At 34.7% G+C, this 16,585-nt stretch overlaps 1 protein-coding gene across 1 annotated transcript in view; it reads right to left on the bottom strand.

Annotated features, from left to right (window-relative positions):
* Nucleotides 1-6,010: 6,010 nt before the first annotated feature.
* Nucleotides 6,011-16,585, bottom strand: part of LOC127446431 (angiopoietin-4-like) — a 60,922-nt gene continuing 50,347 nt past the window's right edge. The window contains exons 6-9 of the mRNA XM_051707333.1: nt 16,357-16,458; nt 12,103-12,269; nt 11,848-11,978; nt 6,011-8,051 (exon numbers count right to left, since the gene is read on the bottom strand). Of these exons, the coding sequence (XP_051563293.1) occupies nt 7,891-8,051; nt 11,848-11,978; nt 12,103-12,269; nt 16,357-16,458 (561 nt within the window). The 3' untranslated portion in view covers nt 6,011-7,890. The remainder of the gene's footprint in view (nt 8,052-11,847; nt 11,979-12,102; nt 12,270-16,356; nt 16,459-16,585) is intronic.

The raw sequence follows: 16,585 nt of genomic DNA, 5'->3' as shown, positions 1-16,585 counted from the left end.
CATCTCATATAACATTTAAAACAAGGACTGAAATTGGACATGGGTGGTTCTTCAACTTTGGGCTATTTAATGTTCCAGGTGTTGATTTCCATCAAAACAAACAGTTTTACTTATTTCCCTTCCTTTTTGATATATGAGGGTGTTATTAAAACTGAATTAGAAAGTTTTTACCAGTACATCATCATTTATTTCTGGTACTTTTTTGTCCCAGATCCAGACTTTGAACCAAACTTCACCCTGAAAAAAACAACTGATAATTTTTATGGACACCTTTAACATCTTCACTGACCCCACATATGACTCATGTGATATATTAAATGTTTTCTAAATTCAAACGTAAGTTTTGTGTGGGTAACTGACCTACAGACCGAAATTGCACATGTTGTCAGCCACTGACTGTCTTGTGAGACACAATATTTTATTCCTTCAGGGGGCGCTTGACGCTCTGAAAACCAAAGCCTCCATGCATCTGCATTTAAATCTCAGAATGTTTTATATCTCATTGGAGAAATTTTACACTGGATAGTATTTTTTAATCAAAACTGATAATTGCTGAATTCATACCTTTGAATCCTCCTCTGCATTATATATAAAAGCATTTTAAAAAATACTCATCCAGTGATAATGAAACTGTGATTGGCCCATCCTGGTCAGCGCTGAGAAAAGTAAACAGTAAAACGTGACACCGCCGTCTACGCTAGAGAGGGATTGCGCGACACTAGTTGGGTGATACCTTTTCATACATCGGAGGGGGGACTTCAGTTTTTTGTCTAATTATGACGGACTCACAGTCACACAATTGCAAGGTATCTCATACTAAGTTTTTTTTAGCATTGATAAAGAAATATATAAACAAGGACAGATGCATTATTGGGGGGACAAATCACCCCCATGTCCCCCCCAATTCTATGCCAGTGTTTTTTAACTAACATTAACAAAGATTATCATTAGTTCATGATACCTAATGCATTAACTAATGTTAACAAATGGAACCTTATTGTAAAGTGTTACCATAATTGTTTTTTTTTTTTTTAAATAAATATTGTCCAAAGAACTTTTTTTCAACATCTCTACTAATAGACCACTATCATTAACTGCCCCATACTGGTGAAGTCTGACAACATTTCTATAAAGAACATTACAGTTTTTCAGAATGCAGAGGGCATCTTGCTAAATCTACGAATTAAAAAATAAATTATAGTCAAAGAGAGATAAGCCAGGGAATGATGTCTGAGCACCTAGAAGGGAGAAATCAGGGGGCGAGAACCTAAGAAAAGTTTTTGCTTTTTAGTTGAGACATCATAACCTAGATTTCCCTCAAGCTTCTTCAGACAGAAGACAGAATCGAGGTCGAGGAAGAGGGGATGGTTGGAAGGAGAGAATAAATGAACAAGAGAGAATGTCTGAAAAGAAGGAGAGCATCATGGATTTTAAGCAGCTGATTTAAAGGAATGTTCCGGGTTCAGTACAAGTTAAGCTAAATCGACAGCATCTGTGGCATAATGTTGATTATCACAAAAATTAATTTCGACTCGTTCCTCCTTTTCTTAAAAGAAGAAGAAGAAAGAATCATGGTTACAGTGAGGCACTTACAATAGAAGTGAACGTGGCCAATTTTTGGAGGGTTTAAACAGAAATGTGAAGCTTATAATTTTATAATAGGACTTGCATTAATTCTTCTGTTAAAACTTGTGTAATATTTGAGCTGAAAGTTGGTTAAATTGTCATTTTTACAGTAATTTTAGTTTTTTTGTTGTTGTCGACTACATTATCATGGTAACGAAGTTGTAAAACTGGCTATAACTTTACACAGAAAAGGTTTATAAGGGATTTTATCACACTAAAATCATGTTTACACACATAACCTTTATGTCTTGTGGTTAAACTTTTGAAAAAGTGACTATTTTAACGTTAAAAAATTGGCCCCCCATTCACTTCCATTGTAAGTGCCTCACTGGAACCTCGATTTTTTTATTTTTGTTTTTTTAAAATCAAAGGTAATCAACATTATTCCACAAATGCTGTCGATTGAGCTTAACTTGTATTGAACCCGGAACATTCCTTTAAGCTCACATATTGCCTTGACTGAAAAGTGTTGTCAGTACAGAATTCTTCAACCAGACCTGCGATAAAACTTTTGAAATTTGTACAAATAATATAATTCTTCATAAACATTAATGATAGTTTTGAGGTGACTCTAACTGTGCTAAATTTATATCAGGTGTATTAACTGGGCTGGTCACCAGATGGCGCTAGAGAATAACTGCTCATAAAAACATTAGCCATTATCGCAACACGTTACTTTTAGGGTCCATAACAATGCACTAGTTAATCATTAAAAAGAAATGAATTAATAATTAACTGAATGTAGATTAAGGATATCTTAGCCATAATTTACAACTTATTAAACATGTTGAAAGTAATGCAATTAATGCCCAATTTCAGAGATCCATCATAAATCAATTTCACTAAACAAAATTCAGCCATTAATTATGGCTAATTAGTATTGGCTTTATAAAGCTACTAATAAATAACTAAAATCTTCTATTAAAGACAACTTGACCCCTGTTCTTAATTTTACCTAATTAAGTTATTATTATTTTTTTGCATTTATTAGGTGATATTCAAGTGTATTTAAATATATTAAGACAGTAATTATTGGTACTGGCTTTGCTAAATTGTTACCAATGAACTACTACAAATGAACTAATTTCATTCAATGAAATGAATTTTAAAATAGGCTAAAGACAATTTGATTTATTTGTTAATAATTTGTTTGACATTACATTTATTTACAGAATTTGAAGTAAAAAAAAAAAAAAAAACAGTTTTATTTTAATTGAAACATACATAGATTTTATAATTTATTAGCAACAGATTTGAAAGGCCAATACTTATTAGCCTTAATTACTGGGCTTAATATTGTTTAGTAAACTTTTGAAATTTGATCTTTTAAACAGAGCATTAACTACATTTCTTTACACAGAAATAAGACATTCAGTAAGTTGTAAATTGTGGCTAAGATAACCTTACTTTACATTTAGTTAATTAATTTCTATTCATGCTTAACTAGTGCATTATTGTGGGAACCTTAAAATAAAGAGTTACCGACATTATGTTTGAATGCTGTCACCAAGGTTAACTAGTTACTGGTCATATGGGCCCTCCTGTTTTCAATATTTTTTTGAATGAAGTAGGCTACATTTGTTTTTAAGTTCATTGAAATGTATGAAGAATAAGCCAGCTCATACCTTGGAGTGCCCACGCTCAAAACTGTTCTGAAGGATTGTGAGGACCTACTTTGGGTTAAATATTTCCGAACCTCAAGGGCTATGAAGGTAAAATAGTGCCTAAATGATTTCCATATGCAGTGTAAGATTTGTGAAAAAGTCAATCAAATTGCAAGTAAAAATAAATTGCATGCGCACAGAACGTTTTGTAAAGGTGTAAATCAAGTTGCAAGCGTAAGAAAAAAATATTAGCAATACTTTAATGCTTTGCATAAGTGTAATTCATGTGTTGTAATTACGTAATTTGTAATTACGTATTAACACAAAGTAAATTTTTCTGACTTCCTTTTTGTCACACTTACACTTTTGGCACTGTTTTTGTGCCTAAACACGGCCAAAAACATTGCAAATCTGCAGTCAGCAAGTGTAACCAAGTTGAACAGTTCAGTTAATATGTAATTACAGATTCACAACACATGAATTACACTTACTGTATGCAAAGCATTAAAGTATTGCTAATATTTGTTTCTTACGCTTGCAACTTGATTTACACCTTTACAAAACGTTCTGTGCGCATGCAATTTGATTTATGCTTTCACAAATCTTCCTCTGCGCATGCGAATCATTTAGGCACTATTTTACATTTACATTTATGCATTTGGCAGACGCTTTTATACAAAATGACTTACAGTACACTTATTACAGGGATAATCCCCCTGGGGCAACGTGGAATCAAGTGCCTTGCTCAAGGACACAATGGTGATGGCTGTGTGAATTGAACCAGCAACCTTCTGATTACCAGATACCCTTCTGATTTTACCTTCATATTAATGCGCATTTTAACTAATGCGAAACTCTAGAAAATCCACCTCTGCCTAGCACATTAAATTTAAAGTGAGGAGTGTTTGAGAGTTGAGAGTTTTTCGCATATCAAGCGTTTCCATTCAGGATTACTTATGTGCAATTTCAAAATTCGTATCTGAACTTTTTTGCGCACATAAATCCTACATACTTAAGGAACTGCAAGACGGAGACCCGCCTCACAGGCTTGGCACTTAGAACATTCACAAAGACTTTGGATTAAAAAAAGTGAGTACTGAATGAATTTGACACATCAGGGACCAGGAGGTTGAACTTTTCACTGTAAGGTGAGCATTGGTTACTTTAATCAGAAATGTTATGTATATTGTGATGACAGGACAGTTGACAGATTGCACGCATGCAAATTATTGTGCAAATGATCTGTCAACTTAAGAGGTTTAAATGCAAGTTTATCATAAAAAATAATTTAAATTAAGACTAAATTAAAATATTTAAATTAAAGTTAAATTAAAACGCTTGGAATTAGAAAGCATAATGTAATCAAATAACTGCTGCTGGGGTTCAAATACGAGTATTGATTAAAAAATATTTTGTCTTCTGCATACCATGGATCAGAATCCTGCGGGCACCCCTGGTATTAATGTTTGGGTGTGGTGTTTTAAAAAAAAGTAAAAACAAAACAAAAAACTATGTTACATGTCCAAAAATATAGTAATTCCATGGTACTTTTTTGTGTGAATTATTTGTATATTTTGGCTGTAAAATGACTTTACCTGCAGTAATGAGTTGTTTACCATTGCTGCAATGCACATGTAGAACATAATTAGGACCTTCTTCATCGCTGGCAAACAGGATGCAGTTGCAGGTTTTGTTTCAATAGTGAACTTTTCCATTGATTCAAACTGAATCACGAACCGTTTGTTCAATTCCTCAAAAAGAACCGGTTCAAATGAGTGATTAATTTGCGAATCGGGTTTGACTAGTTCTGATTTTGAAAAGCCGACTTTATATACACGACTTTATTGCTGAAATATTGTCAGAGAAATGTAAAGTTAGCTATTGTATGCGTGTTGTTGTCATTTAGTTCACCCAAAAATAAAAAGATCTCATCATTACTCACCCTCATGCCATCCTAGAAGTGTATGACTTTCTTTATTCTGCTGAACACAAACGAAGATTTTTAGAAGAATATCTCAGCTCTGTAGGTCCATACAATGCAAGTGAATGGCGACCAATACTTTGAAGCTCCAAATAGTACATAAAGGCCACATCGAAGTAATCTATATAACTCCAGTGGTTTAATCAATGTCTTCTGAAGCGGTTTTCGGTGAGAACAGACCAAAATATAACTCCCTTTTTACTATAAATCTTGACAACAGTCTCCATACTGATCATGATTTCAAGCTTAATTACACTACCTATAGCAACATCTAGCGCTCTGCGCATGTGTCAAGCACTAGGAAATGTAATCAAGCCTGAAATCATGATTGTGCCTAGAGACTAGAGAGAATGGCAAGTGAAATGTACAGTGAAAAACAGTTACATTTTGGTCTGTTTTCACCCAAAACTAATTGGATTGATTTAGTTTTATTTACTGTTTTATTCAATGTTATTTTCCTTACTGGTAAGACACTGTGTACAAAAATATGGAACAAATCGTGCAAATAGCGTTTCATGTATTAATGAACTCTTTTTGAAGAATGCAATGGTGTATCTTCGCCTTGATTTCCCAGTGTAAATCAAACTTTTTTATATTTAGATAAATTTTTTATTATAATCTATTGTAAATTTATAGTATCATTCTTTGTGTTGTATAACCCTGTCATTAATTTTCACAGGTTTGAACCTGCAACCAGTGGGCTGAGCTTGATGTGTGTGAGTTGTTAGAATTGTAATGTAGTATAAAACTCATTAAGATGGTGACAACAGAATGCACCCAACATTAATGTAATAGGCACTTTATTGCTCATGTAGACCTCTTAAAACAAAACAAAATGCATATCTTAATGAAAAATTGGCAATTTGCAGTGAGAATAAAGCATGATGAAGAGGGAATGTGTTTCATATGCTCTTGTTTTTGCTGTTCTTGGCAGTAAAACGGAATTTAGTTCAATAAAAAATCACAAAAAACATATGAACTCGGAAGCTCGGACCACAAAGAGACAGAGAGGCCTTTGGCGTCTTCAACTTTTGTTCAGGATAGTAAAATAAACTTGGGAGGAGTTGAAAGCTATTATCCAGTTTGACTGTAAAGCTGATCTTTGTTGCAGGGTTTATTATCAAAAAGTAATGAAATGCAATAAAAGATTTATGGTCATAAAGTAGCTAATATGTGTTGAAAGGTTCATGCTCTAAAAGTAATAAGGTATATACCATAGTAGCAACTAATAGCATCATTCATATATACAATGTTAGAAACAGTCAATGTGTATCGTTTTAAAATGTATGACATTTTTGAAATGGGAACAACAGGTCACATACCAAATGTAAAGAATTTAAAGACATCAGTAAACAAAATACAATATCTTTCTCTCTCACACACACAAACACACAATACGAATACAAATCACACATGTAAGGCCAGCACAGACAAGAATGCATTTTTGTACATATATAGAGTATGTTTCAGGCCTAAGATGGACAAACAATTGAAAGATATGCACAATATAAAAATATCCAGTTATTGAAAATACAAACAAAACTAGGCAATATCAATTTAAATGAATGAATGAATGAATATCTATCTATCTATCTATCATCTATCTATCTATCTGTCTGTCTGTCTGTCTATCTATCTATCTATCAATCATCCAATCATATGTTCAGAAAATTTTGTACAACCTAAAAATATGAAGGTGCACATGGTCTTCATCTGGGCATCTTTGCCTAAATTCTTGGCATGTAACCATCCAAAAAAGTTTAGAAATTCCCAGGTTGGGTTTCTCGTTCCTTCAGTCCTCCTTTAGTTCGAAAAGTTCTCCTGGGCATGGGAATTACTTCATGTCACAACAGTGGACTCTTGCCAGCAAGTGGAAGTTATCCAATGAAATCGCCATTTTCTTGTTTGTTTTTTCTTTTTAGATTTTCTCCCCTTTTCTCCCCAATTTGACATACCCAATGTGCTCTAAGTCCTCGTGGTGGCATAGTGACTCGCCTCAATCTGGGTGGTGGAGGACAAATCTCAGTTGCCTCCATGTCTGAGACAGTCAATCCACGCATTTTATCATGTGGCTTGTTGAGCGTGTTACCGCGGAGACCTAGCGTGTGTGGAGGCTCACGCTATTCTCCACGGCATCCACGCACAACTCACCACGTTCCCCACTGAGAGCGAGAACCACATTATAGCGACCACGAGGAGGTTAACCCAACGTAACTCTACCCACCCTAGCAACCGGGCCAATTGGTTGCTTAAGAAGCCTGACTGGAGTCACTCAGCACGCCCAGAATTTGAACTTGCGACTCCAGATGTGGTAGTCAGCGTCTTTACTTGCTCAGCTACCCAGGCCCCCCAAGACCATTGTTAACATTGATTTAGGTTGTGTGTTGCCTGGATTAATCCAGACAAAAAAAGTAGCTGGGAAGCGTGTAAGTGTTTGTGCATGTGAAAGAGAAATTGCAACGTACAAAGATGTCAAGTTTTTAGTCTGCTCTCTTTTGTCCTCTTGAACTCTCTGATTTGCAGTAAAACATCACCATTTATCCATCAAATGACAGATGGTTTATCAAAATGTACACTCTATCTGCCTCCACCAGGGTTTCCTAAAGCAACCCGATTTGAAGTCCTGTTATTCAGTGTGATGAGTTTCAATGTGACAACATTCAATGTGATTTCTCCATGTCAGAAATCCGCTGGTCGGATCATCATGGAAGTGGACTGGAGTGAATAGCTGGGTCCTCGGAAGTGATGCCACTTTATACCGTTGAGTTTGCGGATGTTGTGACCAACTGTGTAGTAGATTCCATTGAGGTTGGAAAGGCCGCATGCATCGAACCACCAGCCTTAATGCATGAAAAATATAATGAGACTTTATTAAAACAATATATTGTTTAATATAAAATAATAACTATATGCTTCTGAATTACAATCTGGTATTGATTTTGGGTCCACAATTTTACTATTAACAATTTCTGTTAAAAGGTCAACTGTTTAAATTTTTCTGATTTCAAATTCTGGCTCAACTAGTGGCATGAGTTTGGGACTGGATTACCTGCAGTTCTGTTTGATGTCGCTACTGTCATAGAAATTATACACTTCACCTTTAAAGGAATAGTTTACGCAAACATTTTAATGATATCATTGTTTACTCACTCTCGTTCGCACACGTTCAAATTTTGTAATTTGGTAATTATACAGGGGACCTTCTAAATTGGTACATTATGAAAATATTAATTTAACATTTTGTGTTTTATCATAATTTAATTATTTTGGTCATATTTTATGCTTTATAATTTAGCTTTGTTAAAATGTACAAATTCCATGTATTCCATTAATAAATATGATGTCTTGAAATAGCACGTATTAGCCTATATATATATATATATATATATATATATTTATATAGTATATATTGTCACATGTTCATTGTTTGGATGCATAATTTGCACTATTTATATTGATATTTAGAAAAAGTGCTCAAACGATACTGTCTCTTTAAATGTGCACTCAGTAATTTTTTCCTCATTAAAAAAAGTTTAACTCTTAAAGACATGAATTGTAATTATGAAATCATGACCACTCACATTAAAATGAAGACTCCAGTCATATCAGTAACCTTATAAAAGCGGTTTTATTCTACATGGAGAGGGTCCGCACATGGGGGCTGCCATATTAGAATCACATGACCAGCCCAATACTACTCGCTTAATCTCAGTAACCGTCCTGTTATTTGACACTTTCACTCATTGATTAAAGTAATCATGGCTGACTGTGAATACTAAATTTCAACAAAGTCATCTGAAACTGAAAACGATTGACTTTAAATGATGCTGCATCCAAGCTACTAGGTGTCGGTGTAAGTCCAAGACCGCATCTGTGCTATGTGTGAATAAAATCTAATTTTTTTGATCAACAACTGACTGTACAGAACAGAATGGATGTTAAAAGAGACATTATTCAATGACAAATAGATTGCGTGGATCTTGTCTTAGGACCACCCCAGGCCACCCATTTGAATACGCCCCTGCTCTCAACACACGGTGAAAGGATCTTGGCGTGGAACTTCTTCACCACTATAATACTCAAACACTGGTGAGTGAAATCTGAAATTTTCAGACATTTTTAGTCACATAGCATGAAATTTGGTGGCATATGTGAGTTATTTACTCTCAGTGTAAAAGATTACGCATAGAGTAAAAGGTCAATCTTGGAATTTTAAGAACCAATATCGAGATTGCTCAAATGAAGATTGCTATTTATCAGAAAATTAAAATTTTTACCCAGCCCTGGGTAAGACATTTGAGAACCAATGCTGAGTCATACAGTTTTGGAACAACATGAGGGTGAGTAAATAATGTCAGAATTTCTATTCTTGGTGATCTATTCCAACAGTATAAGGATAAAAAATGTGGAGGTCAACTGAACTGAAACATACATCTCTGCAAAACAATCCAACCTCTTTACCCATCTGTCTAAATAATGTACATTTTCTCGTCCCTCTATTTCGCTGGGTATTCTTTTTCTGTCTACAGGCTGTAAGTGTTTGAAAGGGCATGTATTCCCAATGTGTGCAGGGCGTCTCGGCAAGACCTGTCAAAGCAAACTGTGATTCTTCAATAGAAACCAGGCTTTCTTCTGAGAGGATACTGTCGATCTAACCCTGATTAAATCACTAACATCTCACTCAATGCATGTTTAGTTTGGAAAGTGCACACCGATGCATTCGTCTTTGGATTTTCTGATTACGATTTGAAATGCAAACATAAAGGGCACTCAAAGGTCTGCAGCCATAGCGATGATAATTAACTCCAACAACTTTCATAATCAATTGTAATGCGCGCTATTAAAAAGCTGTTTATCTTGGACTCCAGAGGTGTGGGATCTGCTGTTGAGTGCAGCCTTCAAGTAAATTGTTTGCATAGTGGGTGTTGAACTCTGGATGTGTTTTACATAATTGTGCGATGAAGTTTAGATTTCTTCAATCAGCAGAGGATCAGACGGATTGGGATTTTGGATGATGGCGTCGTCTTCAGATTCAGAAAAAAAGTGAAGAAATGTGACTGGAGCATCTAGAATCAGATAAGTGTTCTCGTAACATGTATTGTATTTCAAATGACCCAACGGATGTGGCAGGACTATTTATACTCTAAGATGAAAATCATTATTCTACTAAAGTAATGTAGTTGTATTCTATTCAGTGTTAATCTCGTCAATGAACATTTTCGTCAGTAATTTCGTTGAAGAGATTAACATTGAAAAGAATAGGTCTACATTAGAGAAGTTTTTTTTTGTGTGTGTTAACATGAAGATGAGACGAAAAGGACGCATCGTGACAATAATCAAATGGTTTTATATAAAATATAATATTGATGAAAATATGATGAGAAAAAAATTATATTGCAAGATATTAACAATGCACTTACACTGTTTTTATTCATTTATTTATTTTAAAGAAAGACAAATCTAGGAAAAATTTCGCTAAACACCTGTAAAATTAACTTTACTAACGGGTTAATTACCTCACTCAAATGCATCCTATATACAGGTAATATCCACAACATAAACGTAATATTACAACTTATATCTGCACAGACAATGGTACGAATGAACAGTTGAACTTGAAATAAGTTCTTTAATATGTTTGATACAAGTTTATATAATTGTAAGTATTTTATACGCTTTTCAAAATGTTTGAATATTTGGTTAAAGTTTGGTCTGTTACAGTTGGATTCACGTTTTTGTCATTTTGCACATTATCGTCAATAAAAATGTTATTTCTGTTGACTAAAGTTGACATGATAAAGACAAAAAAAATTACTAAAATATTAACACTGATTCCATTGCAGTGGGATTAATGAATATTACATTTTAAGATTTAGAAAAGAAAACATTTGCATTGTTTGCTAAAATACATCCAATAATGATGGTTCAACCTGAATATTTTTCTATAATTCTATGCTCAAATATATAACTTTAGAATCTTCTTTAATTCTGTTTAATTTAGCTAATTTCATAGAGCACATGGGGATTTTAAACATGTCAAACATGTTCTTAGATCTGAAAGGAAAAGATGATCTATTTTAAAGGAATAGTACACCCAAAAATGCAAATATTGCTAATGACAGTCGTTCACGAGATATGAAAAAACTCCCCAAAAAAACATGTTCGATGTCATTGGTCAAAATCTGACATGGTGCATCTTAACGTGCCATATTTGAATGCACATAAGTGTGACTAAGATTTGAGAGCCATGACATAGGAGAACATTTTCAGTAAATAACTATTTAAACTTTGTTGTCTTCCTCACACAAAGGTCATATGGCTTCAGAAAACTTTGAATATAGTGCACAAGATGAACAATATGCGCTTTTTGTCATTTCTGGAGCTCGAGAGCCCTTGTCGCCATTCAGAATTGTATGGAAAAGAGCGGCCAGGACATTCTGCAAAATAACACCTTTTGTGTTCCACAGAAGAAAGTCATACAGGTTTGGAAGGACATGAAGGTGAGTAAATGGTTTATTCATTTTTTGGGTGAACTATTTAAAACTTTCATACAGTAGCTGCCCTAAGATCACATCAGAGTAACTAAAACTTTTGTGTTTTCAGAGAAGTTAAAATATGAAAATCTACATAGCTCACCTCCGGTCATCATGAGGGCACACTTGCAAACACACTTATCGTTGTCAGCATCGCGAGTGCTGAAGCCAGTGCCGTTTGATGCTAAGCTACTTAGCTGTCCTGCTGTTCCACTATAGCCCCCTGATGAGAGTCTGAAGAATGAGAAAACACAAAGTTCACAGCAATTGGTTTTAGTTAGTTAGCAAAAAGTATCTCAAACAATTTAACAAAGTGAAATCTATCTTTTATGTTGAAAGCAGATTGACAAAATGATACCTGTACTGCTGTTTTTCACTGGCCAGCTGGAATTTGTCATACAGTGCATAAACGCCGTTATCTTCCCAGTCCTTTAGTTCCACTCGGAGGGAGTACTGGGCTTGACTGGTGATCAGGTGAACAGCCTCATTACCCAACCAATGCTCTCCACTCGGATCACCAAACCCCTGCATGGACAGAAACTAGGGTTGTCAATCGATCACAGTTTTTAATCAAATTAATTACATGAAGTGCCGATTAATTAATCGAATTAATCATATATCAATATCTACTAAGAAAGGCCCCCAAATAAAGATATTTTCATTTAATCAGTATATAACAATGCAGTTTGCATTATAAAATATTATAATGCAAACTATTCAAATACATTACATCATATACATCTATTGTGGCAGAAGGCAAGTAAATTATCTAGACCAGGGCTGCATTTCCCAAAAGCATCGCAAGCCTAAGTAGATCGTAGAATCCGTCTTACGATTCATCGTAGTTTTGTGGCCCATTTCCCAAAAGCATCATAACTTAAGTAGTACTTGAAAATGCTCATAGATTTACGAGTGCTCTGGAGTAAATGTACAGCGCTAAGAACATCGTCAGGACACAGGCTTATGCAGACACCTGCAGGACAATCATGAAATTACACCTGATACAATTTAAATACCTATAGCTACACTTTATGCTCATTTAATATCAGTATAAATATGTTTTATATTATTATTATTATTATTAACCAACAAGGCTAAAAATAATAACAAAAATAAATGCAGAAAATGGTTGGTCAATATTGGAAGAACAGATAAACTAATAAGTAAACAAAGATATTTGTAGACTAGTTGGTAACAACAAAGTGGTGGCATGATTGTTGCAGAGAACTGTAAAAATTAAAATCAGAGATAGAAGGAAAAAAAGTCAATAACTTGCTGCCATGCATGAAAATCGTCCGTACAGTATATTGGCTCCTCATCCTCGTCTCCTCTTCCTCTCTGACACATAAGGGCGCTCTCACCTGCACCACGCATTGTGTAGTACCGCACTTAGTGTGCAGCATTGCTGTTACTGTTATCACTTTTGGGAGTAAAGAGCAGATCTCCCTCTGATTGGTGAATGTCCCTAAAGCTCAGCTTCCATGTGTCTCCTTATTTTGCGCTCCGCAAAAACATGGTGAACCTCATTATATTCAATTCATGCTTAATGCGGTTCAAAAACAAATTATATTTAAACAAAATATCAGTGCATTATGACTGCATAATAATATGCAGTGCCCCCGTGTCAACAGGCCTGGCCCCCCCAGTGGCCCCCCTAAATTGGAGTGGTAGAATGGTAAGAGTGGTTTTCTCATTTTCCATCCCACTGAGAGTTCAGTGACCCCACATCATAATAAATAGACCAAACAAATTATATTTAAACAAAACCAACGCATGATGACTGCATAATAATATTTAGTGGAGTAAAGTTTAATTAAAGTTCAATATTTATTAAATATTAGCTTATGGTTCATAAGAGATCGTCTGAAAAGTACACACACTGTGCTAAAACGTCACTGGTGGCCAAGTGTTCAATGCAACTGCCATGCATGTTCTGTCTTAAACACTTATTAAAAAAACATTTACACTTTCTATAAATTGTAAACTGTATGCATAACTTACACTCTAATTAAATGAATAAAATGAATACTTGGACACTTCCGACGTTTTAGCACTATGGGTGGAATTTTCAGTCGGTCCCTTACAAGCGCTTGTTAATGAAATCCCATCAGAGCACTTTTAGGCATAATTCTCGAGCTACAACAAGCGTTGACCATTTGAGTTCAATGTTTTATGCCTGTATGATATAGTCATATATTCTTTAACCTAACTGTGCTAATGATATGTTGTAAAATTGTCAGCGCCAGAGAAAGCGGGTAGGAGAAACCGAATGTAAAACGAATAATGAGCCAACAACTTCTGGAGATAAGGTAGAATTCAGCGTTAGTTTCGCATATTTGGACGTGCCAGCTCCAGTTTCAGTTCTACATAATATGGATTACACGTGCTGGTGTAAATGTAAGTGTAAGTTAAGTTACTTTTGTAGCACAATTTCCCACGTTATTATCACGAAACCAGATCTGGATTTTCAGCCTTATTGAATGCACCTGATCCCAGCTCGTTAGAGATCGCTCTTATATGGAAAGCATTCATTCTAAAATATATTTTGTATGTGTATCTGTCGGGTTTTCATTTCTGGAACAACATACAGTACACACTTATTATAAATAACATGAGGTATTTTTTTTATCACTGTCTTTAATTCAATGTTTTGCACTGTGCAATGCAGAAATGAGACAAATGTAGTGCAACAAGTTTGGCAAAACAAAAAATGAAGCAACTCTGCTGAAACAGCACGCTGGAACAGATGTAAAGAAACAGGTATGAAGAAACAGCAGCTAGTGTTATACAGGTCCACTGCACCTGCAATGGCAAATTTATTATGAATACACTTAAAAACATAAAATTGGAACCCTTATAAACCACCCCACTAAAGCCCAAATAAATGCCTTACCTTCAGTGAGAAAGGCTCTTATACACTAAGCTCACCACATCAACACACTTCAACCTAATAATATATATAGATTGATACTAGTAGACTTCTGTTGGGTACAGGCGCAAGAATAAAAAGCAATCGCACAACTCACCAGGAGAGAGAGAGAGAGAGAGAGAGAGAGAGAGAGAGAGAGAGAGAGAGAGAGAGAGAGAGAACAAAGCTGCAGGGTTGCAAACGAAATGCAAGAGAATCACTAAATAGTTTACAGGGAAGATAACAAACACAACGTCCTCTTTATGAACACCATTTATCAATCAAATACTTAATGCGTGGTGCAACAATCACAAGGGAGAGGTACACATGTGCTCAGTAATGGAGAATTGAGCTTAATATTAGCAACCACATTCTCTAATAAGAGGCGCACACCAAGCACGCCTAGACACTGACAGAAATAATAATGATAAGAAAAAGCACTTTAAAGGCATCTTATTGGTCACTTATAATTACGATGCATGCAACTTTTTAAAACCCATAGTAATTGAGATAGATAAATGCATTTAAAAATTCACTTGTTACACTGGACCATTTAAAATTAACTAGTGAATTAAAAAATGTAAAAAAGAATCTTAAAGGAAATAGTGACCATTTACAAGACCTGTGCATGCTGAATATAGCCTACTGATTAAATTCTAACCTAAAATCTTGATGCCTATCATTCATTTTACCCAAGACTTTTACTGCATTAGTCATTCTAAAGAACAGCATGGCAACATGGTTTAAAGTTTGTGGGGAAAACCAGAATGTCAGGGTGTATTGACTAATTAAAACATCTGTCATGAGACTGTTTATATATTTTAAATTTTTTTTTTTTTTTTTTTTACTCAAAATTACTGAATCCTTGGTTGTCTTTAAAAAATTGCATGTCTGCAAATATTAAAACAATGAAACAATTTTTTTATATGTGTACAGGGGACATTTAAGGCATAATACTGTTGCCCCCTTACAAGCACACCCAGGCCCCTCCCTGGCCCCCCCAGTCAAAATGGTCTGGAACTGCCCCTGATTAGCAGGACCATGATTTAGCACTTCTTTAACTTTTTTGCACTTTTGTTTTTGTCACATTTCACATATTATGATTATGAATTATTATATTTACATGCTTTACATTTTTGAATTTCATTCATTTTGGTCAGTATTTCTTTATATAACACACAGAAATTATTATAAACTTAATACAACACAATAAATGTATGTAATTAGTTATAAATAAATCACTGTTTTTTTCATAGTAGCGTTTTCATGCTTATGCAATCATAAGCAATAAATGGCGATATGAAAATCCAATGACTGTTATTGCCGATTTATATCGATGGTTATAGCTGATGGTTTTAATTTGGTCCGATAAATATGGTGCATCCCTACAGATAATATTTTAATAATTCATTTTGTCTTCAGTACAATAACAATATAAAAGCTAATTATTTAAATGGAATTTATAATATCACACTTAAAATGTTTCTTAATTTTTCTCTGCTCTTTATATGCATAAATATATAGTTTATAAATTTTAGGAGGGGGTCCCTTGTAAGGTAATTATTATATTTGAGGGTCCTTGGCATCAAAAGTTTGAAAACCCCTGATTTAGACAATACAAAAAGTGACTTAAAAGTCAAAGGTATTGTTTGTTTTATTTCCATATCATTGAACATAGGCCTATTATTGGCCTACATCACTTACCAGTTTATAGTCTTTCCAGCCTCTCTGAAAGTTCATGCTGCCATTGACTCTACGTTGGAATAACGTCCAGCCGCCTCCACTTGTCTCCATATCACAGAAGACCTATCAGAACAATATCATACATCTCAGAGTCTCTCTTCCCCTTTCATTCGCTCTCAAGTCCTTTACACGCTGCACATCACACCCGAGTTTAAACTCTTATTTCCCATACTTAAGAAAGAACGCATCC

Source organism: Myxocyprinus asiaticus, chromosome 9, assembly GCF_019703515.2.
Source record: "Myxocyprinus asiaticus isolate MX2 ecotype Aquarium Trade chromosome 9, UBuf_Myxa_2, whole genome shotgun sequence".
NCBI lineage: Eukaryota > Metazoa > Chordata > Actinopteri > Cypriniformes > Catostomidae > Myxocyprinus > Myxocyprinus asiaticus.
Note: the sequence above shows the minus strand (reverse complement) of the source record. Positions and strands in the feature narration are given on the sequence as shown.